General features: G+C 44.8%; 1 protein-coding gene across 1 annotated transcript; it reads left to right on the top strand.

Annotated features, from left to right (window-relative positions):
• The first annotated feature begins 20,300 nt into the window (after positions 1 to 20,300).
• Positions 20,301 to 24,702, top strand: DLX5 (distal-less homeobox 5). The gene is made up of 3 exons (XM_036862773.1): positions 20,301 to 20,858; positions 22,781 to 22,965; positions 24,016 to 24,702. Exons 1-3 carry the CDS (start codon positions 20,504 to 20,506, stop codon positions 24,343 to 24,345), a joined length of 870 nt encoding a protein of 289 aa, XP_036718668.1. The 5' UTR covers positions 20,301 to 20,503; the 3' UTR covers positions 24,346 to 24,702.
• The last annotated feature ends 550 nt before the right edge of the window (positions 24,703 to 25,252 follow it).

The following is a 25,252-nucleotide window of genomic DNA, read 5'->3' as shown; positions in this document are numbered from 1 at the left end:
CCCAAGCCCAAACCCTGCACAGTCAATAAGAGGGGAGAAGGAGCTTGCGGCTGTGCAAGGCTCATCTCATAAACTGGTTCAAAGCATTTAAATATATTTTAAATATATTAATTTCTACATTTACATCTGTTTATCCTTTCAGGTGTTACTGTTTGAGGTTGTGTGGTTGGTTGCCTCCCTAAAGACACCCAGACAAGGGTGCTCAGGCCTGAGCAGGCTGAGCACTGGCCAGGGCCGTGGGACCTAAAGGAAGGAGCTCCTTGCTCTAATTCCAACAAGGCCTTCCAGGTGCTAGCAGCAGCCTTTCATCCTGTCTACTGTGCTCCATCCTTTCGCTCTAAGGCCACCCCCCACCCCCATGCACCTTAGGAGAAGAGGCAACATTGTATATTCCCGTGTGTCAACTACAGTAGCTTATTCCCCCCACCCCTCCCATAAGTGAATAACTGAACAACTATGAGATTTTGAGAAATCAGTACACTTTAGAAAGTATATTTTCAGGCTCTGTCCTCACCTGTGAATGTAGGCAACTAGAACCAAGGCAATAACCACAGAGGCAAGAAAGAGCTAGGCTTTTTAGGTAGTCAGCAGCTGGAGTAGAAGAACTTCTCCATGATGTTGTGCTTGGAGGAGTCTGAAATGCCTGAATAACCACCCAAACCTCTCCACCACAGCCTTCTTGCCGAACATTAAAAGTTCATCACCTCTTTTGGCTAAGACACACATTCTCAGTGGGAGTGATATCTCCCCCAAGCGGAAGAAAATTGGTTCTTGAAGGGAGAAAAAAATCTTGCTCTTTTAATGTATGGATATACAGATATTCCATAAAGAATTATACTGTTGGGCTTCCCTGGTGGCGCAGTGGTTGAGAATCTGCCTGCCAATGCAGGGGACACGGGTTCGAGCCCTGGTCTGGGAAGATCCCACATGCTGCGGAGCAACTAGGCCCGTGAGCCACAACTACTGAGCCTGCGCGTCTGGAGCCTGTGCTCCGCAACAAGAGAGGTCGCGATAGTGAGAGGCCCGCGCACCGCGATGAGGAGTGGCCCCCGTCTGCCGCAACTAGAGAAAGCCCTCGCACAGAAACGAAGACCCAACACAGCCAAAAATAAATAAATAAATAAATAAATAAATTTAAAAAAAAAAAAAAAAAGAATTATACTGTTAATCTGTGGCATTAAAACTTCACGGTAAAGGAGATCAGAAAAAGATGCCTGTAAACGTTCCTGCGGGGAGGACTGTGCAATAATGAAAAATGTTGAGAAACACTGGATTCAGGCATTTTTCTCAGAAAAGCTCTGTCAAGATTATGTGAGCAGGAACAGCACAGAATCAAATGACTTACCAACAATTATTGAGCAACATTATACGTGGCCCACTTTATCAGTTATTATAAGAGAACAAAAAGAGATACAAAATTTGATCCCTTTTTTTAAAAGTACATACAGATGAGTTGGGTAGTGAGGATCTAGCACAGGATAAATAGATGCTGATGTGGATATCAACATCTGAAAATACAAAGAACTATTTAAAAGATTTTAATAATGTGAAACAGTTTATGAAAAGGGCTAACTAATTACACAAACAATAAGGTCAAGGGTAGCTCAAAGGAGAGAAAGATTAGGGTGGTGATCAGGGAGGGTTTCATACAGCAAATGGGATATGAACTGGACCCTAAGAGATGAGGGGGGTTGACTCAGTGGAGAAAAGATGGGAAAGTACCCAAACAAGAAAGCGGCTCTGGGCTGAGGCCTTGCATCAGAACACAGAGTAAGACTCTCAAGCCCAGAAGGGAAACAAAGTCTCAAGGGATCTAGGAGAGAGTTTAGAGGCCTGAGCCAAGTCTTGGCCAGTTCGAAGGTCTCATTGGGACAGTCTTCATTTTTTTTCCATTAAAAAACTTTTTTATGATAGCAATCTTAGTGCATGTGATGTAGTACCTCACTGTGTTTCTTTTAATTTTACATTTTTTTACTTAGTAAAATAAACATAACATAAAATTTATTGTTTTAACTCTTTTTAAATGTACAGTTCAGTGGCATTAAGTACACTCACACTGTTGTGCAACCATCACAACTATCCACCTCCAGAACTTTTTCACCATCCCATACCAAAACTCTATTCCCATTAAATAATAACTTCCCATCCCATTAAATAATAACTTCCCATGACCATCTTCTCCCCACCCCTGCCAATCACTGTTCTACATTTTGTCTCTGTGTATTTGACTTTCCTAGTTACCTCGTATAAGTGCCCTTTTGTGTCTGGCTTATTTCATTCAGAATAACATCTTCAAGTTTCACACATGTTGCAGCATGTGTCAGAATTTCATTCTTTTTTAAGGCTGAATAATGCTCCATTGTATCCAGCCCTTTCTTTCTTTTTTTAAAAAAATATTTTAATGAGATTCTTGTCTGCTTACATTCTTTTTATTTACGTATGTATGTATGTATGGCTGTGTTGGGTCTTCGTTTCTGTGCAAGGGCTTTCTCTAGCTGTGGCAAGCGGGGGCCACTCTTCATCGCGGTGCGCAGGCCTCTCACTATCGTGGCCTCTCATTGCGGAGCACAGGCTCCAGACGCACAGGCTCAATAATTGCGGCATGTGGGATCTTCCCAGACCAGGGCCCGAACCCGCGTCCCCTGAATTGGCAGGCAGATTCTCAACCACTGCGCCACCAGGGAAGCCCCAGCCCTTTCTTCTTGTTCCAACTTCCTTGATAATTTAGCTGAGAGACTAGAAGTGCAGGTATCCTTTCAAAGGTCTTAGGGTACAATGCTATAGCCATGGGAGGCCATATTACTCCAGGTTGAGCTGTAGTCACTGAAAAGACCCTCTAATCAAGGGTACATATAAACTCTGTCAGGAAAACTTCCCTTCAGAGACAGGACTTGGGGAGGGTGGTGCAAAGCAGAGCACACAAAGCATGCCAGACCAGCAAGCTGCATCCCTGGCCCCAGCTGGGGAAGCTCTTCTGGGAGCTACCACAGTGACTGGGGAGGGCCAAGAAGTACTGAAGGTCACAGCAAGAGGAGGAAATAGTATACCTGGAAATAAAATCAGGGAGTGACTTGGTGTCAAATATCAGTTATTTTGATTCCCAGGACTTAAAGGAAAAGAAAGACATGCAGAAGGCTTGATCTGGCTTAGAGTTGCAAGATGTGTTAGAGAGGGAAAGTACTAAAAGGTAAGAAGATATGGTGGTTATTGTGACACAGTAACAGAAAAAAAAAGACACAGTGGGTAGTAGTACTTCTATAGGTGTACCTGTTAGCTACTGCTGCATAACAAACCACCCCAAAATTTAGTGGCTTAAAATAATTGTGTATTATTTCTTGTGACTCTATGAGTTGTCTGGAGGATTCTGCTCGTTTGGGCCAAGCCTGGCTGATCTCAGCTGGGCTCACTCATGAATCATCTGTTGTATCAGCTGGAGGCTAGCTGATCTAAGATGACATCTTCTGAGCTGACTTGGGTCTTCATGTGGTTTTCTTCTCCAGCAAGATAGCCAGGGTTTATTTTCATGGTGATAGTAGAGGTCTGGGAGAGCAAGGAGAAGCAATGAAAGGCCTATTGAGGCCTATGCTTGAAACTGGCATGTCATGATTTCTACCATGTTTTGGACAAAGAAAGTCACAAGTCCAGCCCAGATTCAAAAAGTAGATTCCACTTCTTGATGGGAGGAGCTGCAACTTCGTGTTACAAAGGGAGTAGAGCAGAGAGGGATGGAAAATTTGAGCCATTTTTGCAAGCAATCTTTCCACAGAAGGAGAAATGAATGAGGGCTTCAAATTTACAACATATATGGAAGAAAAAAATGTGTTTCTTCATTTCCTATAACCAAGCTTATCTTTCTCATGAGACCCCACTGCCCTAAGTATGACTCTGGGGTCAAGAAAACTTCAGGTATCTTAGTCTCCCTGTTGTAAAGTCACTTTGCAATAACTCAATCTCTTTTTGAAAGCTGCTCCTTTAGATTCTCTCTCTCTCCCTGTTCCTCCCCAAGATGGCATCCCATTGTTAGTAAGGCTCATGTGACATCATGGCAATGGGGTAGAAAAGACTTGGAATCAAGATGTGGAAACAACATAAATGTCCATTGATGAATAAATGGATAAAGAAAATGTGGTATATATACAACAGAATCTTACTCAACCGTTTAAAACAGCTTTCCTCTTTCTCTCAGTTTAAACTCTTCTATGTCACATCTCTCTTCTACCCTAGGGCAGAATTTCACAGCCTACCCATCACAGGTAGAAGCTAAATCTTCCGGAGACTATGGAGAAAACTCTAAGGTACACATTGGCCAGACATGGGTGTGAGATCTGTGGCTCAACTAGGAATTAGGGATTGCCAAGGATAAAACACATCAGTTTAACATCCTTCCTATCCCAAATATCATCCCTGTTACAGAAAGAAAAGAGAAGGGGTCATCAAGATTGATTGCAAAGTTTTCCACCTTTGTGACTAGGAGAATTTTGGACTCCTCGAAAAAAGAGGAAAATCAGAAGCATGATGATAAGGTCCATCTGCCTGAGTTGGAGGTAATTATGGAATCAATTGAAATGTCCACTTGAAGATATACAACTGGACTTTAGAAGAGAGGTTTGAAAAAGAGAAGTAGAATCTAGGCTCATGTGCATTAATAGGCTCCTATGCTGAAAAATCTCAGCACTAAAAGAGCTATCTCAGAAACAGGACACTGACAGTCTCCGTGGGTGGGGAAGTCAGAGAGATGGATGATTTAAGAGTAAGGGAAGGGCTTCCCTGGTGGCGCAGTGGTTGAGAGTCTGCCTGCTGATGCAGGGGACACGGGTTCGAGCCCTCGTCTGGGAAGATCCCACATGCCGCGGAGCAACTAGGCCCGTGAGCCACAACTACTGAGCCTGCGCGTCTGGAGCCTGTGCTCCGCAACAAGAGAGGCCGCGATAGTGAGAGGCCCGCGCACCGTGATGAAGAGTGGCCCCCACTTGCCGCAACTAGAGAAAGCCCTCACACATAAACGAAGACCCAACACAGCCATAAATAAATAAATAAATAAATAAATAAATAAATAAATAAATAAATAAAAGGACACAGGATTTGTTATAATCCTATTAAAAAAAAAAAAAAAAAGAGTAAGGGAAGACCCACTTGAGGGCAGGGGCCATGCCTTTATCACCTATCAGTTGACTGAGGCTGACTTGAGTACTGTAATAAGAAGGATTCCGAGGCCAATTCCAGGCCGAGTAAATTTTGTGCTTTAATCTTGCTATTCAAGTGAAATGACTGTCAGGGTATAAGGAGGCAGGGTGTGGCTATGTGAACCACATATTTACCATCTCTGCAATGTGGTTCAGGATGACTAGGAAGTATAAAGATCTACCATTGACATTGCTTGCTATTTTCTGGAGGAGGAGACGTTTGAACTGAGCCTTGAAATAAGTAAATTTTGGTAGAGAAGGAAGAAGGCAGACCTTGGTGTTACGTTATACATGATATCACACATCATGTATCTAGGAGAGGTAAGCAAGGAAGCAAGGACTGGTGTTAAAACCATGGATTAGCTCTCTCAAACTCCATTCACCATTTTTCTAGTTTCCCTCATGTACAGGAAGACTTCTTTTCAGCGAGGATTCAGGCTGCAAAGACAGGCATTTTTTTTTTTTTCCGTGTAGAAAGCAGACATGAAGGAAAGGCCATTTTCATACCCCTTTGGGCCCTTTACGCTAGCTACAGGTTATGGAAATGAATTTTTGTTTTTTTTCCCCTCAGTCACATTCTGGTGTTTTTTCCTCAGCTTCCTTGGTTAAGAGGCAGCTGCAACAGCAGTGACAGCAGTAGTTTCTGATCCCTGGATTGTTGCAGTATTTCTTGAATTATATCTGTCTGTTAGCAGCCTCTATGATGCTCCAGGGGTCGTCCTTGGAGGCCCAGCCTAGACTCTTCCTCCAGCCCTTCTGACACTTTTGTAAGTACCCAACTGCCTGTATGAAATCCCTCGCTGCCTCAAACATGGCGAATGACTTCTGCTTTCTACACTGAGCCCCAGCTGGGATCAGGATAGTGAAAGATGGTGGGAAAATATATGCTATGATCAGGAAACAAGGAGGAAAGCAGCTTGACTGAAGAAATGGGATTGTTTGGGGAGCTCAAGGAGATGGAAATATACTGGATTGATGGAGTCAGAGCCAGATTGTGGAAGCCCTTCATACCATGGTATGGAGTTCGGGCTTCATCTCACAGGGAATAGCTATCATTGGTGAAGCAGATTGAGGGTGAGGCTGGTGGAGTGGAACACAGAGACTGAAATTGGAGGTTATTGCAATAGCAGTGCTTGAGACAAGGAGGACCTAGGATAAGGTTAAGCTGGGAGTGAAAAGGAAAGAGTAAATTCCAAAAGTATAAGGAAAGACTGGAAGTTGTGCATAAGATATAAAAGATGCAGTATTCCTGACCTCAAAAGCTCATTTGATTAAAAATACTAGTTTGTCACAAAATTGATGTGACGGTAAATAAGTCAATATATATGGACATATGTATAATTCCAGGAGTTATGACTTTATTCGTTTAAAGTGAAAATTTGTATTCTTCTCATTTGGTTTCTTCCTTTTACAGGAGGGTGGGGGAAGATTTGGTAAAATAATGTTACTTAGGCAAAGTTAGACAAACTGGTTCTGATCCATCTACACAGGCTCATCCACTGACGCTGCTCCCTTTCACTGCTGAATCATTGCAGAGAGTGGCCAAGTAAAATAATAATCCCTGAGATTCTGGAATATTGCCTATCCTAGCAGTATAAACCTAGCAGAAGAGGGGCCAAGAGTGAAGAAATGTCCCCTGAGAAGTTCCGCTCCCAAGCCACCAAAGTTTCTGCCCTAGTTCCCAGGCCAGTCAAGCTCTCTCAAGTTATAGTAATTGTTCCTCTTTATCAAGTGTCTACTATGCCCAGGCTCTGAGCCAAGAGATTTACATCTGTCATCTCATTTTATCATCGTGATAATCTTTACAATAAATATTTTCTTTGTAATTAGTTAAATTACAAAACTGGGGCTCAGAAAGTTTATAAAACTTTTGACCAATTCATACAACCAATTTATTTTATCACCTTAAAATTGGATATCATGGTAAATCGTGGGATTTAGGAAAAGACAATCAGCCTATCCTCGCCTACCCAGATAATACTGAGTCTCTCAAGTCTGGTAAGGCATTACCCTTGTGAGATATTTTAGAAAAAATATGATGGAAATATTGAGGCTTTTCAATGATCCAAATTTCTATAGCTCTAAAGTTGTTTCTATATCAGCCTTTGACCCCATGATTTCCTGATTAGTGATTAAAAATTAAGGCCTAAGGAAAAAGAACAAAGTTGGAGGCATAACCCTCCCAGACTTCAGACAGTACCACAAAGCTACAGTAATCAAAACAGCATGGTACTGGCACAAAAACAGACATGTGGATCATTGGAACAGAATAGACAGTCCAGAAATAAACCCACACACCTATGGTCTATTACTATATGACAAAGGAGGGAAGAATATACAATGGAGAAAAGGCAGTCTGTTCAGCAAGTGGTGTTGGGAAAGTTGGACAGCTGCATGTAAATCAGTAAAGTTAGAACACACCTTCACACCATGCACAAAAATAAACTCAAAATGGCTTAAATATTTAAATATAAGACATGACACCATAAAACTCCTAGAAGAGAACACAGGTAAAACCTTCTCTATGTTTTGCCAAACATAAATCATACCAAAGTTTCCTTAGGTCAGGCTCCCAAAGCAATAGAAATAAAAGCAAAAATAAACAAATGGGACCTAATTAAACTTACAAGCTTTTGTACAGCAAAGGGAGCCATAAACGAAATGAAAAGACAACCTACAGAATGGGAGAAAATATTTACAAATGATGCGACCAACAAGGGCTTAATTTCCAAAACATACAAACAGCTCATACAACTCAACAACAAAAAAACAAACAACCCAATAGAAAAGTGCACAGAAGACCTAAATAGGCATTTCTCCAAACAAGACATACAGATGGCCAACAGGCACATGAAAAGATACTCAACATCACTAATTATTAGAAAAATGCAAATCAAAACTACAATGAGGTACCACCTCACACTGGTCAGAATGGTCATCATTAAAAAGTCTACAGGGGGGTGGGGGTGGGGCGGGGGGAAAAAAAAGTCTACAAATAACAAATGCTGGAGAGGGTATGGAGAAAAGGGAACTCTCCTACACTGTTGGTAGGAATGTAAGTTGGTGCAGTCACTGTGGAAAACAGTATGGTGGCTCCTCAAAATACTAAAAATAGAGTTGCCATATGATCTAGTAATCCCACCCCTAAGATCCAGACAAAATTATAATTCTAAAGGATACATACAGCCCTATGTTCATTGCAGCAGTATCCACAATAGCCAAGATGTGGAAACAACCTAAATGTCCATCGACAGATAAATGGATAAAGAGGATGTGGTATGTATATACAGTGGAATACTATTCAGCCATAAAAAAGAATGAAATAATGTCATTTGCAGTAACATGGATGGATCTAGAGATTATCATACTAAGTCAGAAAGAGAAAGACAAATACCATATGATATCACTTATATGTGGAATCTAAAATATGATACAAATGAACAAAATCTACAAAACAGAAACAGACTCACAGACATAAAGAACAGACTTGTGGTTGCCAAGGGGGAGGGAAGGATTGAGAGTTTGGAACTAGCAGATGCAAACTATTATATAGAGAATGGATAAACAACAAGGTCCTACTTCATAGCACAGGGAACTATACTCAGTACCCTGTGAGAAACCATACTAATGGCAAAGAATATAAAAAAGAATGTATATATATGTATAACTGAATCATTTTGCTGTACAGCAGAAATTAACACGACATTGTAAATCAACTATACTTCAATCTAAAAATTAAGAGATTTTTCTCAGACCAAATCTATTCTATTTTGTTAATATGGAGGCTTTAAATAATTCCAGATTACATATCAACCAACCTTCACAAAACCTGGAATTGATTCTCATTAATTGCCATGATAATCATGTAAATGGAAAAGAGGAAAAGTAGAACTTCTAAATGAAATTTTCTCATATGTCTGGCCTTTAAAGACAGTGATTAGTTACTGTAAATTTTTACATCCAACTTTTTTAGGTTTACAAAAGTCAAAGAAGTTAAGAAAAGTTCAGCCAGTGCCTGGTCCTGTAATCTTGTCTCCCTTTCATTATCCTACTTGGTACAAAAAGAATAGTAAGATTCGCAGGACCCCAGGAGCACTGGGCAGACTAATTAATAGCTATAATATGCTTTCAAATGCAGAATGCTATATCGGTATGTGCTAACTTTTTTTCCCAGTAATCATGTTAATACCTTATTCATCTCACTGGTAATTGTATAGCGCCATCACCGTAATGTAATGATGTGCACCATGCAAAAGTCAGGTGAGATGATCTAATGATGTCAAGATGAAATGCTGTCAGCGTAAGTCTATAAAGATAGTATAACACTGTCAAAAATAAAAGGAAATTATGGCATTGTAAGTTCTACTAACATTAAGAGATGTTAGAAGGAAAGGGTTCCACAATCTGGGGCAACGTCTGTTATGACAGATGTGCTCAAGCAACTTAAAAGACAAACTGGCATTCCTCATCTAATTTCCTTTATCCAAAGAGTTTTTATTAAAATTCTCTGTTAATTTCCTACATGAATGTCTTCAAGCTGAGAATAGGACTATGATTCTCAAGAGCAATTTGTGTTTGAAACATTCATTGTTCTTTGGGTCTATGGTCCAACATTAATTGCACCAGATAGTCATTTCTTTTACAAGGGCAAGGAGTACATTTTTCAAAGTTTTGTGGAAGGTAATAATCCTCCAAGTTTCACTCTTTGAAGAAACCTTGGCAGTAAGAGAGATATCTTTGTTGTATACGTCACACCTCACAGAAGAAAAGAAATACAGCCCTTTAACACAAAGTCAGTTTAGGCATAAGCATTTATCCTCTCTATATACCAGATTTTGAAAAGCTTTAGGAAGGTCCAAGCTTAAAAGAAAACAAAATCTCTCCGTATACTTCTGTGCACTTGGGAGCCTCGGGTTTCAGTTCCCTGAAGTTTTCTATCATGTGGGAGACTCAGATTAAATGATTTTTAAAATATAGAGGCGTGATTTCTGCCAAGACTGTTAAAAAGATAATAATCAAAATGAAATAAGGGATATAGAGTCAACACTTAGGAAAAATTAGACAAAAGATTGAACTTTGTTGTACTCAGGGATTCTCCCAGTCTATGTGGTGTCTGTGTGAGCTAGAGACAGATGCACCCTTCTTGGGGCAGATACAACCCCTCACCTGGATATATGGCTGGGCAAGTATGGTACAGGCTGGATTTTAGTTCCCATTCTCCCTTCATCATGGCACCCTTGTGCAGCGCACAACCTACACAACCACAGGTGGTCGTCCTGACCATCCCTAAGCTCCTGGATACAGGCCCAGTAGTTCAACCCCAAGGCATCTAGAAAACCTCTGCTCTCCCTACCATGAAAATTTCCATGATGTCAGGCTACTGAACAGGACTTCCCAAGGTGGCCTTTGGGGAATGTCAGAAGTATACCCTAAAATCAAGATTTGGCCAGGACAATTCCAGCTTACTCCTTCTGTCCTAGGGTAATTATTATCATCTCCTTTTCATTTTCAAAAGTGTCCCGGTTTGAATGATATGGTCACCTTACACATAACTTTGATAAGAGACTGAAAATTGGTTAGAATAGTCTATAGACAGATGTGTGAGATATATAGGTGAATGTGAAGGGGGGAGGAGAAGAAAGAAAGGAATGGAGGCAAATGGTAGAATGAGATCTCCAGCTCAGTTTTATGTAGACTGTCATTAGTTCCAGGGACCAATTGTTCATTGCCATTTAACATCAGTTATGAAATTAAGCTTTCTATTAGAGCAACTGCCCCTGAATTTTCCTGGTTCCAATGCTGAGGACTCCCAAACCCCGATTTACATCATATCTCAATTCAACTTCCTAGGTTAATAACCAGCAATTGTATCCTAAAGAAAAGTGAGGTTTATTTAAGGAAAGGAAATTGTTGATGTAAACAAACCTTTACAGGGACTTCCCTGGCGGTCCTGGTATCTAAAGCCACAATTCTTTGCTTTCATTTTCCACAGGTTAGAGGATTTCCAGTTTTGGAGATTCCCCCATGCAATAAACTTACCAGCCACAGGAGCATAATTAAGATTCCTAACCTCTCTGTCTCACATTCCTCCATGTAAATGGGATAATGAAGGCACCTCCTTACAGGCTGTTGTAAAGAAGAAATGAAGGGACTTCGCTGGTGGTCCAGTGATAAAGAATCTGCCTTACAGTGCAAGGGACTCGGGTTCAATCCCTGGTCAGGGAACTAAGATCCCACATGCCAGTGGGGCAACTAAGCCCACGCGCCACAACTACTGAGCTCGCGGGCCTCAACTGGAGAGCCTGTGTGCCGCAAACTACCTGCACGCCACAACTACACAGCTCATGCGCCCTGGCACCTGCGCGCCACAACTAGAGAGAGAAAACCTGCACACCGCAACTAGAGAGAAGCCTGAGCGCTGCAACGAAGACACCACACACCACAATGAAAGATCCCGCGTGCCTCAACAAAGATCCCACGTGCCGCAACTAAGACCCTACTCAGCCAAAAATAAAAAAATTTTAAAAAAGAAATGAAAAAATATATGCAAAGTAATTAGCACATAGTAAATGCCTAATGAATGTTGTTATTTTAAATACTAAAAGAGTACCAAATTTGTTTTTGACCAAGTTTTTTTGGTGTGTTTATACAAGATAGCATTTTAACCATGGGAATTTTTGACTAACCTTAGGTAACAGCAGAGGTTTATGTAGTGTAAATAGGAAGTTAGGAAGTCAGATTTCTCAGTGCCCTACTTACCTCTCAAGAATATTGTGGAGGTAAATATTAACTTATAAAACCCGCTGAGATTTTTTTAAGCTTAAAACTCTAAGCAAATTCAAGGTATTATTATTATAAAAGTAGACCCTTTGGGCTTCAGTTTACTAATCTGTCAAATAGGTATTCAAGGAGTACCTTTTATTTAAAATAGATGTATTTGAAAGTGGATATGCATTTCTAAAGAGCTAAACAAATATAAAGTCCCTAACCATAGTTCCTGCCAGCGCTACCTCCCTCTGGCCCACCCACCTGGAGTGCAGCTTGTCTTCCATGGGCAGGGGAGAGCTGAGTCAGGCATCTCCCTTCCTCATGTGCCCACTCACCTACAGGGGCAGGGGCTTAGGCAAGCGCAATGTTTAGCACAAGGAAACAGGGAACACTGCAAGGCTGGCAGTAAGAGGGAAAGAGGGATGAGGCCAGGCAGGGAGAGACGGCAGCCCCACATGAGCCAAAAATTCCATGCCTGGATACTCCCAGGCATAGTGGGGCAGGAAAGGGACATTCACTTGGCACCGCTTATACCAGCCCTCAAAGGCCAGGTGCAAAAAAAAAAAAAAAAAAAAAAAAGGCCAGGTGCTTTAGTCCCAACAGTAGCGGCTGGCAGGCAGTGCCACCACATCATGGCTCAAATCCGCCAATTAAGGGTTGGGTAAGAGTGCCAATATGGAATATGAGCAAGTCCAAGTTAAAGGAAAGGCAAATACATAAAAGTTGAAGACCAACCCTAACAGCCTGACATAGCTACTTCTCAAGGCTACTGTGAAAGGAGAAGTGAATTATATATGAAATCCCTTTGGGGAAAACCATTTAAAGGTCTATAAAATTTGCACAAGACATGCCAAATGTTCACCATAAGACTATGAAGAGGAACAGAACCCAGTAACATATTGGAAAAACTTAGAGAATGTTTTCCTAAACTGTGATATTTAGGGCCACGTTGAATTTTAATGACCCAGTAAAAGAAAGTCACAAAGAACAGAACTGTCATTAGCACCTTCTACCCCATTTATTGCAAACTCTCTGGGAAGTACTCCCCAAAAAACAATCCTTGGGTGGACACACGCTTTTCCTAAATGCCACCCCAATGACTATTCTAATTCAGAGACAGCAGAGTGGTCATTAATTCCTGACTGTTTCTATCCTGTTGTTTTCCATCCTTCTACTTCTCTTCCAATCTTTTCCACTGTTCTTGTAAGTTAAGGGGAAATTACCAGGTGATTTCAATTACTAAATTAACTAAAATCACCAGTTTTACACCTAACTGACTTGTTTCAGGAATAATTCTATTAAAAATGTTATCACTGTAGCAAAGATGAGCTCTTTGGTTCATCTCTTTTTCTCAATGCTAAAAAATTCTCCTTATCCTCTCCAAGTTTACTATGTAAGTTAACTACCAGCGACCTAGCACAGTTACTCTATAACATGACCCTGAAAGTGTCTGAAACTCTTAAACAGCAAGTGTGAAAAAGCTATGACAGTACACCCCTGAAGCAGCGAGAGACTCAAATAACAAAAGAGGCAAGGGAAAAGTGTAGGGAAAGAATAGTGCATCCACAGTATATTCTGAATTTCTTCATGTATGAATACAGCTACTCTAGCCTGTGTCAGTTATTCGTTTATTTAATTTGTTGATTTCTATCTTCACTTCTTTTTTTCCTAGGCGAGGATTTAATACAATATCTGTTTATATTCTGTGGCTAGCTGAAGTCCAGAGTTTCATAAAAAAGAAGTATCTTTTCCCTCTACAGTTCCAAGCATTCCTGGAACTTGTAAGTAAAATTCCAGATATCCCTAAACCCCATTTTATTTTTTCTATTGAGATATAATTGATACTTATATTAGTTTCAGGTATACAACATAATGATTTGATATTTGTATATACTGCAAAATGATCACCACAGTAAGTCTAGTTAACATCGATTACCATACACATTTACATTTTTTTCCTTGTTATGAGAGCACTTAAGCAACTTTCAAATATGCAATATAATACTATTAACTATAGTCACCATGCTGTACATTACATCCCCATGACTTATTTATTTTATAACTGGAATGTTTTACCTTCTGATCTCCTTCACCCATTTCACCCACTCCTCCAACCCAATTTTAAACTAACTATAGTGCAAATAAATAAATATTTTTTTTAAAAAAGGAAAGGAAACTAACAATAGTGCATGCAGACACATAGTATGTTGATTGCAAAATGAGGGCTGTTGAAAAGTTGCAGTAGCAGCCAAAGTGTTCCCTGATTTCTGAAGTAACCAATTGAAATGCATACATCATTCAGGGGTAAAACTGAGAAAATGCACTCAAACCATTGGGAACCTGCAGTCACATACCCAAAGTTGTAAGCCAGGATGCAGCAATAAATTAGACGAATGTATATGTTTACAATACTTTGCTAAACGCACCATCTAAGAGTCTGCTGTGTTGAGAAAGAGAAATAAAACTAAGACTTGGTGTTGCAAAAGAAAACTTCTGCTTAACTGCTCATGGTCTATAAAGTTGACTATTACTAAGATTCTGGGTACAAGAAGGGTAATGTATCTTTTCTGTCCACAATTTTTTTTAAAAAAGGACTCCATTGCTGCATCAGCTACACTTCACTTGGAAAGCTATTGACTTTTCCTTCCTGTTGCCTTTATTTTCTTCTGCAGGAGCACAGAGGGATGCAAGTCCAGGTGGGCACTGTGCCTTCCACTGATTATGCTGTGTAACACAGCAGGGAAACCTCTTATCTCAGGCTGGGGTTGCCTATTTAAGAATCTTTCTCTTTACAAAAGGTATAAGGTAGTAAACACAGCTGTACAAAAAGGTTTTGTATTTTCTTGCTGTTTGTTTTAATCTATTAAAATGATACAATTAAGGCAGGGTGCAAAAATATCTATAAAACTATATTATCTACCTGAGTTCATATATTTGTGGACCAAGTTTTAACCCAGCTCACAGTGATTGAATAATCTGAATGGATTTGACTTTAGAAGTGATTTTTTTATACCTTTGCATACAGTGTTGTCAGATCATAAAAACACAGTGGCTTAGGATCAATGAACTTTAAAATTCTAAACTGATCTTGGAATTAGAATGTTATTAAAAATGACTTAAGCTTCACTCTTGCTATTTCCTTGCCAAAATTGGATCATTGCTCTGAATTCCTGTCTGCCAATTACTTTTCTTTTAACTCCACAAGGGGTATTTTTTAAATTGGAATTTATGTATCTTTAAGAAGAATAAAGGTTTTGTAAATAGCATCACAGCCAAACCTTCTTTTCAAGAAGATGAAATCTGAGTTTAGGAGGAAGAATATGACTCAATTTCAGTTTGCAAAGACTTATAATAATATAATCCCATTTACTTCCTACTTAGATGAACTTGAAGTGTTTTCAGCTGTGGTATATTAAATTTGTCTCATAGAGAATAGATTTGAGTGGATACTTAAGGCCTTTTCCTAAGCAGTTATGTTTAAGTTAAATGAATAAACACATTTTAATGTCTTAATTATAAAAACAAAATCTGCCAAAGTCTATGATCTGCACTATCATTTGGAAATAGACTGAAAAATCCTATTAGCTTGGAATTAAGCGGAAAATAGTTTCCCCCTCTGGGGATTTTTAATTTATTCAGAATATTTATATAATTGCCTGCTAGTGAATCCTTTGAGATTACTTTGTTGGAGATGCTCTTTAACTCCAAACACATTTTTCTTGAGGGCAGGGGGGTACCGTAATTAATTTCAGCATGGGAGGAATCTTTCTTTTTACTTATCCTTTCCATCACCTCCCCACACCCCCATTCCCTCACCTCCCTCCCTGGGTGACCTCACTGTCAATTCATATGGGCTCCAAAGCATTTTGGCTTGGGCCTAGTTAGTTCAGCCTCACAAGTGCATGGGAAGAACTTTAAACCTCGGTGGGGAATTAAACAGTTTTGCTAACTCAGAAGATGAACCACCTCTGAATGTCAGTTCCAAGCCAGTATGCCTGGCTTTCTATCAAGAGACACAAAAGCCATTCAGCTGAGTTGCCAAAACCAATGACCAACAACTTGTGATATTTTTTAAAGACTTCACCACTTTTGCAATCATCACTCCTGTTTTTTCATCTCATCGCAATTCATGGAAATGTGTCTTTTATAGACAAACATCAAATTGAGTATTTAGGGCTCTTACCTTAAGTTTTTAAATGATCTTCGTGCCCTAGCTCAAAGAAAAATGAAGCTCCATTGTAAATAAAATAATTACTCAGATCTATCTCCACAAAACATATGATGTAACCAGTTGTGTTTGTGTTTGAGATTTCTAGGATGAAAAGTACTCTAGACGGATGGTGATCAATAAAGACATAATAACAGTGAACTGCTCTGAGAGCAGGGTTCGCTGGACAGATAAACAAAATAATGGATAAAGCATTGCAGATGAAAACTAAAATAAACCTCAAACCAAGGAAAGGACTTTTAAGACAGGTAGTCCACGGATTTAAAAAATTCTAAACTAAAGAAGACTTGTTTACATCAAGTTTGCATATATGCTAGTATCATGTTATGGACGTCCTTTATCTACGTGAATTTCGTGCATCCAACTGATGAGTACAATTTTTTAATTAAATAAAATAGTAGCGTCCATATTAAAAAGATCATAATTTATAAACTAAATATTTTCAGGTGCAGTAATTTGTCTGAGCTTCAAGCCCAAAGGGAAGGATGCTCTACTTTTGGCACACCTATGAGTAAGTTGATTTCCAGATAGGTCAGAGGGAAAAAACTGAGTTAGCAGCTATTAAAATGATCCCCCCCCCCCCCCCCGGCTCCCCTGCCACGCCTTTCCAAAGCACTCTCCCTGCAAACTCAGACTGGCACCATCTTTCCAGTTCCCGGGAGTAGTGAGTCACCCTCAGTCTCTCCAGCGCCTCATCCAGTTAGAGGAGAGCCTGCTTCTTAGAACTGTCTAGGAAACAAGGGTCACCCTCGATTGGTTCCAGTCATCCCAGAGCATGGTACTCCCCCAAATCGCTGGATTTCGTGCTAAAACCCAGAAAAAAATGATCCGGTTGGGGGGGGGAGGGGGAGAGGAAGAGTATGACTGTATACAGAGTAACGTAAAGGAACGAAAGGGCGTGGGAGTGGAGAGAAAGATCTGCTGGAAGCGGAGAGAAGGAAAGCCACGTGGTAGCCGACTCTAACCCCAGGACAAACGGACGTTGTCCAGCCAGGGACTGTGAGCCTGGGAAGCGTTTGCCATTTGCACGCTGCTCCTCGCGGACACTGGGTGGCGCTCGTGGTAAAGACTTGCACTACTCTTAGGGTCCGTTTCGCCTCCACCGCCTCCCGCCCTTTTCAAATTTCGGCTACTAGGAGATGAAATTACTCACATTCTTCCTACGTGTCGCCGTGAGGAGAGCACTTCTGGAGAAGTTTGAAGCCGTGGGGCTGTTTCTCCGCGGCTGGGCCTGTCAGTGGGTTTTGAAAGAGGTAACAGCGTCCGGCCCGCTGGCCTTAAAACAAAGTTCTGAGCCTTGGTATCACAAGCACCACAGTACCAGCAAAAGTTGCTACCCTGACAGCCGGGATACCCAACACGTGTGCGCCCAGAGTGTGGGTCCGAAGCGCCGGCCAGGCCCGGTGCCAGCCGTGCACAAAGCCACAATGACTCTAGCGTGAAAGGAAATGGGACCATATTGTGATCAGACTCGGGCTCCTTTTAACTCAGCGCTCCCTCTCCCTCCCGCTTCCTTTAAGGAAAGGAAGGGTAGGGGGAAGTGGGGTCAACCTAGAAAAGAAGCAGGACAAAGCAAGAAAGTCGACGCTCTGGACCTTCGGAGACACACCCAGGTTTGGAGGCCTCACCCAGCAGAAGCCTTTGCACAAGTGGCTCGGAGTCTGGCGTGAGGGCCACCACTTTAGGAACTGGGAATAAGAAGTTAAATCCTTCCTTTTCGCCCCACTCCTTTTTGTCTTGTGTAAAACATGGGAAAGAATGTCTTTTTTTGTCGGAGGAAAAGTGAAATTTAGCGAGGTCTAGAATAATTTAACATTGTAACATTGTGTTTTCAACCGGATTTTGAACTTCTAAATTCTGTCCAAATTCTGCGGCTTCCAATCCATCCAGATTGGAATCTGCCTTCTCAGCAAGGTCTAAGGACATTGCTACGAACATCCGATTTAGCATAACGGTATTGACCTCATTTCCCGCCACGTAATAACTTTTAAATCTGTAAAAAGTAGACAGTGCCAGGGTGGGGCTGCGGGGATACGGTGGGGTGCTGCGGAAGGCCGCCTGCTCCCCGAACCGGGAGGCGCTTTGAACCATCCCTGGCATTGCTTTGGGGAAGCGATTCGTGGAATTAAATGGCAGGATGCGTGTAAGGTGACTCAATGGGCGCCGAGAACTTCTCCGGAGCAGAGGCCAGGGCTGCAAGCCTGCTGCGGTCTGTAGTGTTTCCCCGAAGCCCTGTGGTCCTTCTCAGCCAGAACCTAGGGGGTGAACAGCCGTGCCGACATCCATAGCATGGGGTGAGGATGGGCGGACAGCCTTGGCTCTGTTTAACCGAGCTTCTATCTCAGAGAAGTCTGGGGCGGCACAGGCCGCAAGCAGGGACTCGGGCGGGTGTGGGAGGAGGGGCGCTGTGGACCCTGTGACACACACCTTCCCTTCCCTGTGCGCACCAGAGCCGAAGTTGCCTCCAGAGGGCTATGCGACAATGGCTGTGGTTTTACGGCACCCAGAGGCAGGGAGTTGGTGCACATGTGGCTGCTCGGCTTTGGAGCGAGGCTGGCCTCCTGCTCCGAGTTCCGGACCTGCCCCCACCCCTCGGCTCTCCTGCTAGCCTGTTTTGGGCCAAAATAGCTCCACAGCCAAAGTGAGGCTAAACTAAGACTAGACACAACTAATGTAGACATTTTCTTCTTCGGTTGGGTCGGGGGTGGGGCGGGGGAGGGATGAGGCGGTGATGAGAAGCCAGACTGTTCCACCCTGGATGTCGGGTGGAGCTCCCAGGTTCCGGGTCTTAGAACCCCTGGAGGAAGATGCTGGGAGGGCCCAAATCAGGATCCAGCTCCTGGAGTATCCTATTTGAGGGGAGAAGAAGTGGGTAGCGGTAAACTGACTAATGTTAAACTTCTAAACTCCCAGCTAGATCACCACTAGAGCAAGAGTGACACTTTGTGAAAGGCAAACTCTGCATCCCAAATACCAAGTGTTTGATTCCTGAGCCTTTTCTCCCTTTGCATATGAGCTAAGATGCTTTCACTGCAAGAAATAAAGGGATTGAGGGTACAGGAATCCGGACGTGGGAAATGGAAAAGCAGGCCCTCGGTGCCACCTCCATGGAGCTGGAAGAGGGAAATCCATGGGCTTCACCCAACTTCCCCAAAGAACTTTTATCTCTGTCTACTTCCCAGCGTTCTTGGGGTTCCCATTAGTTCCCTGAGGACAAGTCACAAGTAGACCATTCACTTTTGCAGGACTCTTTGACCGCTGAACACAGAATTACTGATCCTCTATTCCAACAGCATCCAAATAGACTAGAATATCAAACAAAATGTGGGGCTGCCCGCTCCTCTTGGGGACCAGCAATTTGGGAGTCATTAAGTTATTTGTGCTTAAGACAGCAATTTTTTAAGTCGCTGTAGGGATTTGGGCTTGCAGGAACTCTCTCTGCCATTAAGAGTGCATTCTTGAGCATCCTTGTCTCTCCCTTGTCTGAGAAATAACTCATCTCGGGCAAAGGAAGTGCTTGCTGCAAATTTGTCTGTCTTTTCCCAAATCACAAATTTTCAACACATGTAAATTACAGCTTGGCTCCCAGTGCCCCACTAAAAATATTGTTCTCATCAGTTTCTTCTCACCTTTATCCCACATCCCTGCTCCCCGCCCCACTTTGATTCCCCATTTCAATATTAGTGTTCAGTCCACATTCGCCCTTGATGCAGCTCGAGGCTGGCTGGGAGGTGAGGAGCATGGGAAGACCGTGGTCGACCTCATCCCCAAAACATGTGCACTTTTTGAGGCTGCTGATTGGAACACATTGTCTCCAGACAGTACAGAGCTGGGTGTTGGCGCTTCTGTGTTGTCTTTAGTATTCACTGAAAACAGATTGCCTGAGGACCCCCTCTTCCCCCAGCGAGCAACAACAACACACACACACACACACACTCTCCCCCCCCTTCATTTTTTCTCCCTCTTTTTTTAAGCAATGCTTTGTTGTGCTCAAACTAGTTGGACGAGTTAGGGTGTTGCTGCTGCTCCTGAGGCCCTGGCCAATGGAACCCGATCCACCCCGCTGTGCGTAAGCGCGCAATTAAGGATTTAACCAAGGCTGTGCTGCGCCTCAGCCAGCAGTCAGCCTGCCGGAGACAGAGCCTCCAAGACTCCCAGCCTCCTCCTCGCCGCCGCCGCCGCCGCCTCTCCTCCTCCTCCTCCTCCTCTTCCTCCTCCTCCCTCGCTCCCACAGCCATGTCTGCTTAGACCAGAGCAGCCCCACGGCCAACTCGGGCAGCCGCCGCCGCAGAGCAACAAGGACAACCGCCGCCGCCAGTGAGCGATGACAGGAGTGTTTGACAGGAGGGTCCCCAGCATCCGATCCGGCGACTTCCAAGCCCCGTTCCAGACGTCCGCAGCCATGCACCATCCGTCTCAGGAATCGCCAACTTTGCCCGAGTCGTCGGCTACCGATTCCGACTACTACAGCCCCGCGGGGGGAGCCCCGCATGGGTACTGCTCTCCTACCTCGGCCTCCTACGGCAAAGCGCTCAACCCCTACCAGTACCAGTACCACGGCGTGAACGGCGCCGCGGGCAGCTACCCCGCCAAAGCTTACGCCGACTACAGCTACGCCAGCCCCTACCACCAGTACGGCGGCGCCTACAACCGCGTGCCGAGCGCCACCAGCCAGCCAGGTACGGGGGCTGGGGGTGGGGACCGACACAGGGGGAGCCAGGATCAGGGAGGAGCGAGATGCGGTGGGAGATCGGGGGGCCGCGCCGTCCACTGCAGTGCGGGCGCACTCGGCGGAAGGGAGTGGGGGCCGGGACTCTGCAACCAAGAGAGGTTCCCGAGCCAGCATTTTAGGGATCCTTAGTAGAAGAAGCCTGCGGGGGAGTTCGGACCAGCGTCTCTCCTCTCTGGTACCCTCGGGCGACCCCTCAAGCCGCTGGATTCCCAGCTTGCCCGGTCGGAAGCCGGCGAAGCTGGAAAGCGGGTAGGGGTGGAGAGACGAAAGAATCAACCAGCCTGAGCGGCGTTTACGTAATGAACGGAAGGTTATTTGCTGGATGTTAGGGTAAGCGTGCTCGAGGAGTGGGAGTGGAAGGCTGCCTCAAAGACTCTGCGGGGATTAGTGTGAGAGCAGCCGCGAGCCAGCGTGGTGTGCGTACCCGGAGCGCGCGGGGCGGGGTGGGGGCCAGAGAGCTGTAGCCCGCCAGAGGAAGAGCGCGCCGAGAGCCTTGCGGTTTCTCCAAGGCATTTCCCAAAACAAAAAGCCATTTAAAGGCGGAGGAGGGTTGCTGAAGGGTCACGTTATTGGAGCAATATTTTTTTCTTTCTCCATTAGGTGCCTACAATTTGTTTCTCCTTCCCATCTCCTTTTGCGTCTGCCTTGAAACTTAGTTGGAGAGTTTAAGAGGGTTAGTGAGCTTGGGCCGTAAGAGAGGTATGAGGTCTCCTAGGAGAGGTTTTGCTGGTCAGGTTTGATCTCTTCCCACCAGCACATTAATAATCCTGCTAATATTAGCATCCCCTGCTCTGGCAGAATCGAGACCACAGCCCTCATCCTCCACCCTTCCTCTCCTAGGAGCTCGCCACACACACACACACACACACACACACACACACACTCCGAGGAGAGGTTCTCCGCCCCTTCCAGAGATGGGCACTTTTGATAAGATGGTACTTTTGTGAAAGGGGACTTGTGGCCCCAGGGCACGTTTGTAAAACACGCGTTCCGAGAGTCTTTTTTCTCCCAAGTCTATACTCACAATTCTGCTAAATTCGTCCTGACCTGCCGCCCCTTTCCTACGAAAACACCCCACCGCGGATTCCTTTTCAAATTGTATTGGAACTATAACTCCTGATAAACTTTCAAAGACTGCGGGGAGGCGGGGGGGCGGGTGGAGGGGGGAGGCGTGTCTTCGTTCCTTTCAGTGTCTCTGAACTTCGTGCATAAATGAAAGATTTTTTTCTTTTGGCCAAGAACTTATTAAGTCTATTTGTAAAAGAAACCAGACACATCTGTGCCCTCGCAGATCTGCAGGGAGATTATGGGGGCTGCATAATCGGCCCTCTGTCTGCGGCGGCTCGGACGGCTTGCTGCTGAATTGAAGGAGCATAGTTTGCTTGTGGGTCTTTGAACTTTGGAGACCTCGTTTAGCGTCTTCCCTGCCCATGCGTCTGGCCTCTGCGGGCGCCCGAACAGACGCTGACATAAGGGGGGCCACGGCCCGGGGCCTCCCCCTTGAATCCCCGGGAGCGGCTGGCCAGACTCACCCAAGAAACGTCGGTGAACACAGGGTGGGCTTGAAAACGAATCCGGGTGAAGCAGGAACCGCTGCAAGGGCTAAATCCCGGACGCCGAAAAAGGAGTTGTGCTGTGCAAGGCGCCTTGCACAAACCCAGGAGAACCTGAATAAACAGAGTAGGGAATTAATCAGGCTACCTGGCTTTTCCACGATGGGGAGGGAGGGGTCTCGTGAAGCAAAGGCGGTAATATGGGGAAAAGAGAGTGAAGGCTGCTTGGTAATAAATTCAAGGACTGTATTTGCAAGTTCTGCAAAAGGGCCATTGTCTGCCGACAACTCTAACCGGGTCTGTTTTGATTATTTAGAGAAAGAAGTGGCCGAGCCCGAGGTGAGGATGGTGAACGGCAAACCAAAGAAAGTTCGTAAACCCAGGACTATTTATTCCAGCTTTCAGCTGGCCGCGTTACAGAGGAGGTTTCAGAAGACTCAGTACCTCGCCCTGCCCGAACGCGCCGAGCTGGCCGCCTCCCTGGGACTGACGCAAACACAGGTAAATCCGGCCGTGGCCGGGGCAAGAGCCCCGCCTGGGGTGCAAGCCTGGCTTGGCCGCGGGGTTCGGTCCCGGCGGGCTGGAGCCGATTCAATAGGGCCCGCGAGAAACTCACAGACAGAAAGACACTGACCCCGCGCCCTTCCCTCTAGGAGTCAGGCCGGGTGTCGCCGCCGTGCGACGGTAGGGATGGGATGGAGACCGCGTTCATCCCGAGATGCAAGCCCCACCCCTTCGAGCCTCGGGCGTTGAGGGGCCGGTTTCCTAGGTTGGAAACAAGGGGAGGGTTGTTTCCAGGACACTCTCGAAGCTTTGGGAAACTGGTTCTCTGCACAATGCAGACCCTCTCGGGATGAGCGGGGCCCGGCGGGCTCTCGGTGGTCTTAGGCCGCGCGGAAGCCGGGAACGTCGCTTGCAGCCGGAAGAGCTGACGGGTCACGCCCTGCGCCTGCGGAGCTTTAGGCCGCAGCAGCCTGACCTTCCGAGGTGGGAGGGCGGGCTGTACGGGGAAATCTGCCCTGGATCGTCCCGTTCCCTTCACTCCCACCCCAGCCCCACGGGGGTCTTTGGAAGAATAAAGAATGTCCTCGGAGCCGAGGAGGGAGTGAAAGGGGTCGGTCGGGAAACGGCAAGACCGCTCCTTGTCCGCCCCACTCGCGCGCGTGCGCGCGCGTAGCCGGCCCCGCGCCCCTAGCTCACCCGGCCCTGGCGGTTGTTCTGGAGACGTTCGCGGCGCCGCTTTGCCCGCGCTCCGCGCAGGCCTACCCATGCGCGCTCGCGGCCGCGGACACTCGCGCCCCCTCCCCCGGCCCCAACATAAGACAAAAGGCTGGGGGTCCGGCCCCAGCAGCAGCCAACAGGGCGCTCTCTGGGGCCCGAGATGCAGGCTTTGCCCCCGGCCCAGCCCCTTGACCGTGGGCCGAGAGCTGCGGGGAGACGACAGGGCCTGGCCTCCTGGGGGCCGAAATCGCCTCCAGTTGCCGCCCTGGGGGAGGCGCGCGGGCAGCCTCTGAGTGTCCCGGTAACGTGTGCCTTTGTTCCCCCACTCAGGTGAAAATCTGGTTTCAGAACAAAAGATCCAAGATCAAGAAGATCATGAAAAACGGGGAGATGCCCCCGGAGCACAGCCCCAGCTCCAGCGACCCTATGGCGTGTAACTCGCCTCAGTCTCCGGCGGTGTGGGAGCCCCAGGGCTCGTCCCGCTCGCTCAGCCACCACCCTCATGCCCACCCTCCGACCTCCAACCAGTCCCCCGCGTCCAGCTACCTGGAGAACTCGGCTTCCTGGTACCCGAGCGCGGCCAGCTCAATCAATTCCCACCTGCCGCCGCCCGGCTCCTTACAGCACCCGCTGGCGCTGGCCTCCGGGACACTCTATTAGACCGGCCGCTTTCTCTTGCTGTCTTTTTTGGGACTACTGTGTTTTTGCTGTTTTAGAAAATCATTTAAAAAAAAAAAAGAAATTCATATGGGGAAGTTTGGAAAACAGAAACAAAAAAGATTCATGTGTAAAGCTTTTTTTGCATGTAAGTTATTGCATTTCAAAGGACCCCGTCCCCCCTTTTTTTACAGACGAACTTTTTTTGCGCAACTGTGGACACTATCAATAGTGCCTTGAAATCTATGACCTCAAATTTTCAAAAGACTTTTTTCAATGTTATTTTAACCATGTAAATAAGTGTAGATAGAAGAATTAAACTGTATATTCTGGATAAATAAAATTATTTCGACCATGAAAGCAAAATGCCTCTAAAAAATACTCCATTTGCCCCACTTATAATGGGCTGGTGACATTTTGTGCAGGCAATTAAAGGAAGACAAACTCTGCAGAGATCCAACAAGGCAAAAAGGAAAACAGAAACTGGGGGCTGTGTAGATGCAGAACTGTAGATGTGTATATGTTGGATGCTGTACTTCATATGTCTATATACATATGTGGCCTGTTTAGAGTACTGCCACATAGTATATATTTAGGTGTTTTTTGGCCTAACCACAAAAACGTTTAGATAATTTTAAGTTTAACCCCAAACTGTTTCAGGTAGAAAGTAATGCCGGAATCTAAATACAGCCCTCCCTCTCTGTGTGTGAGTAAGAAAGCAGCAGAAATCCCTCAATAACCACTCTGAATTCTAAGCTCAAAGCAATTATGGTGGAGACTGCCCCCCTCCCCATCAGCCTCTGTGTATTGCCAGAGCAATTAGACAAATTACACTCCCTTCAAAGGGAGCTTCCAGAGATGAGAAAATGAAAAAAAAGAAGAAAAAGAAATTTCCCCTTCTATTACATTT

The sequence above is a fragment of the Balaenoptera musculus genome, chromosome 9 (genome assembly GCF_009873245.2).
Source record: "Balaenoptera musculus isolate JJ_BM4_2016_0621 chromosome 9, mBalMus1.pri.v3, whole genome shotgun sequence".
NCBI lineage: Eukaryota > Metazoa > Chordata > Mammalia > Artiodactyla > Balaenopteridae > Balaenoptera > Balaenoptera musculus.
The sequence above is the reverse complement of the archived record's forward strand: the minus strand, read 5'-3'. Positions and strand labels throughout refer to the sequence as shown.

What these genes read in the sequence shown, in the direction of transcription:
- DLX5 (XM_036862773.1), top strand. Translation starts at nt 20,504, where the DNA reads ATGACAGGAGTGTTTGACAGGAGGGTCCCCAGCATCCGATCCGGCGAC. An exon ending in GAGCGCCACCAGCCAGCCAG is followed by an intron (nt 20,859 to 22,780) that starts GTACGGGGGCTG and finishes TTGATTATTTAG; the next exon opens with AGAAAGAAGTGGCCGAGCCC. An exon ending in TGGGACTGACGCAAACACAG is followed by an intron (nt 22,966 to 24,015) that starts GTAAATCCGGCC and finishes TCCCCCACTCAG; the next exon opens with GTGAAAATCTGGTTTCAGAA.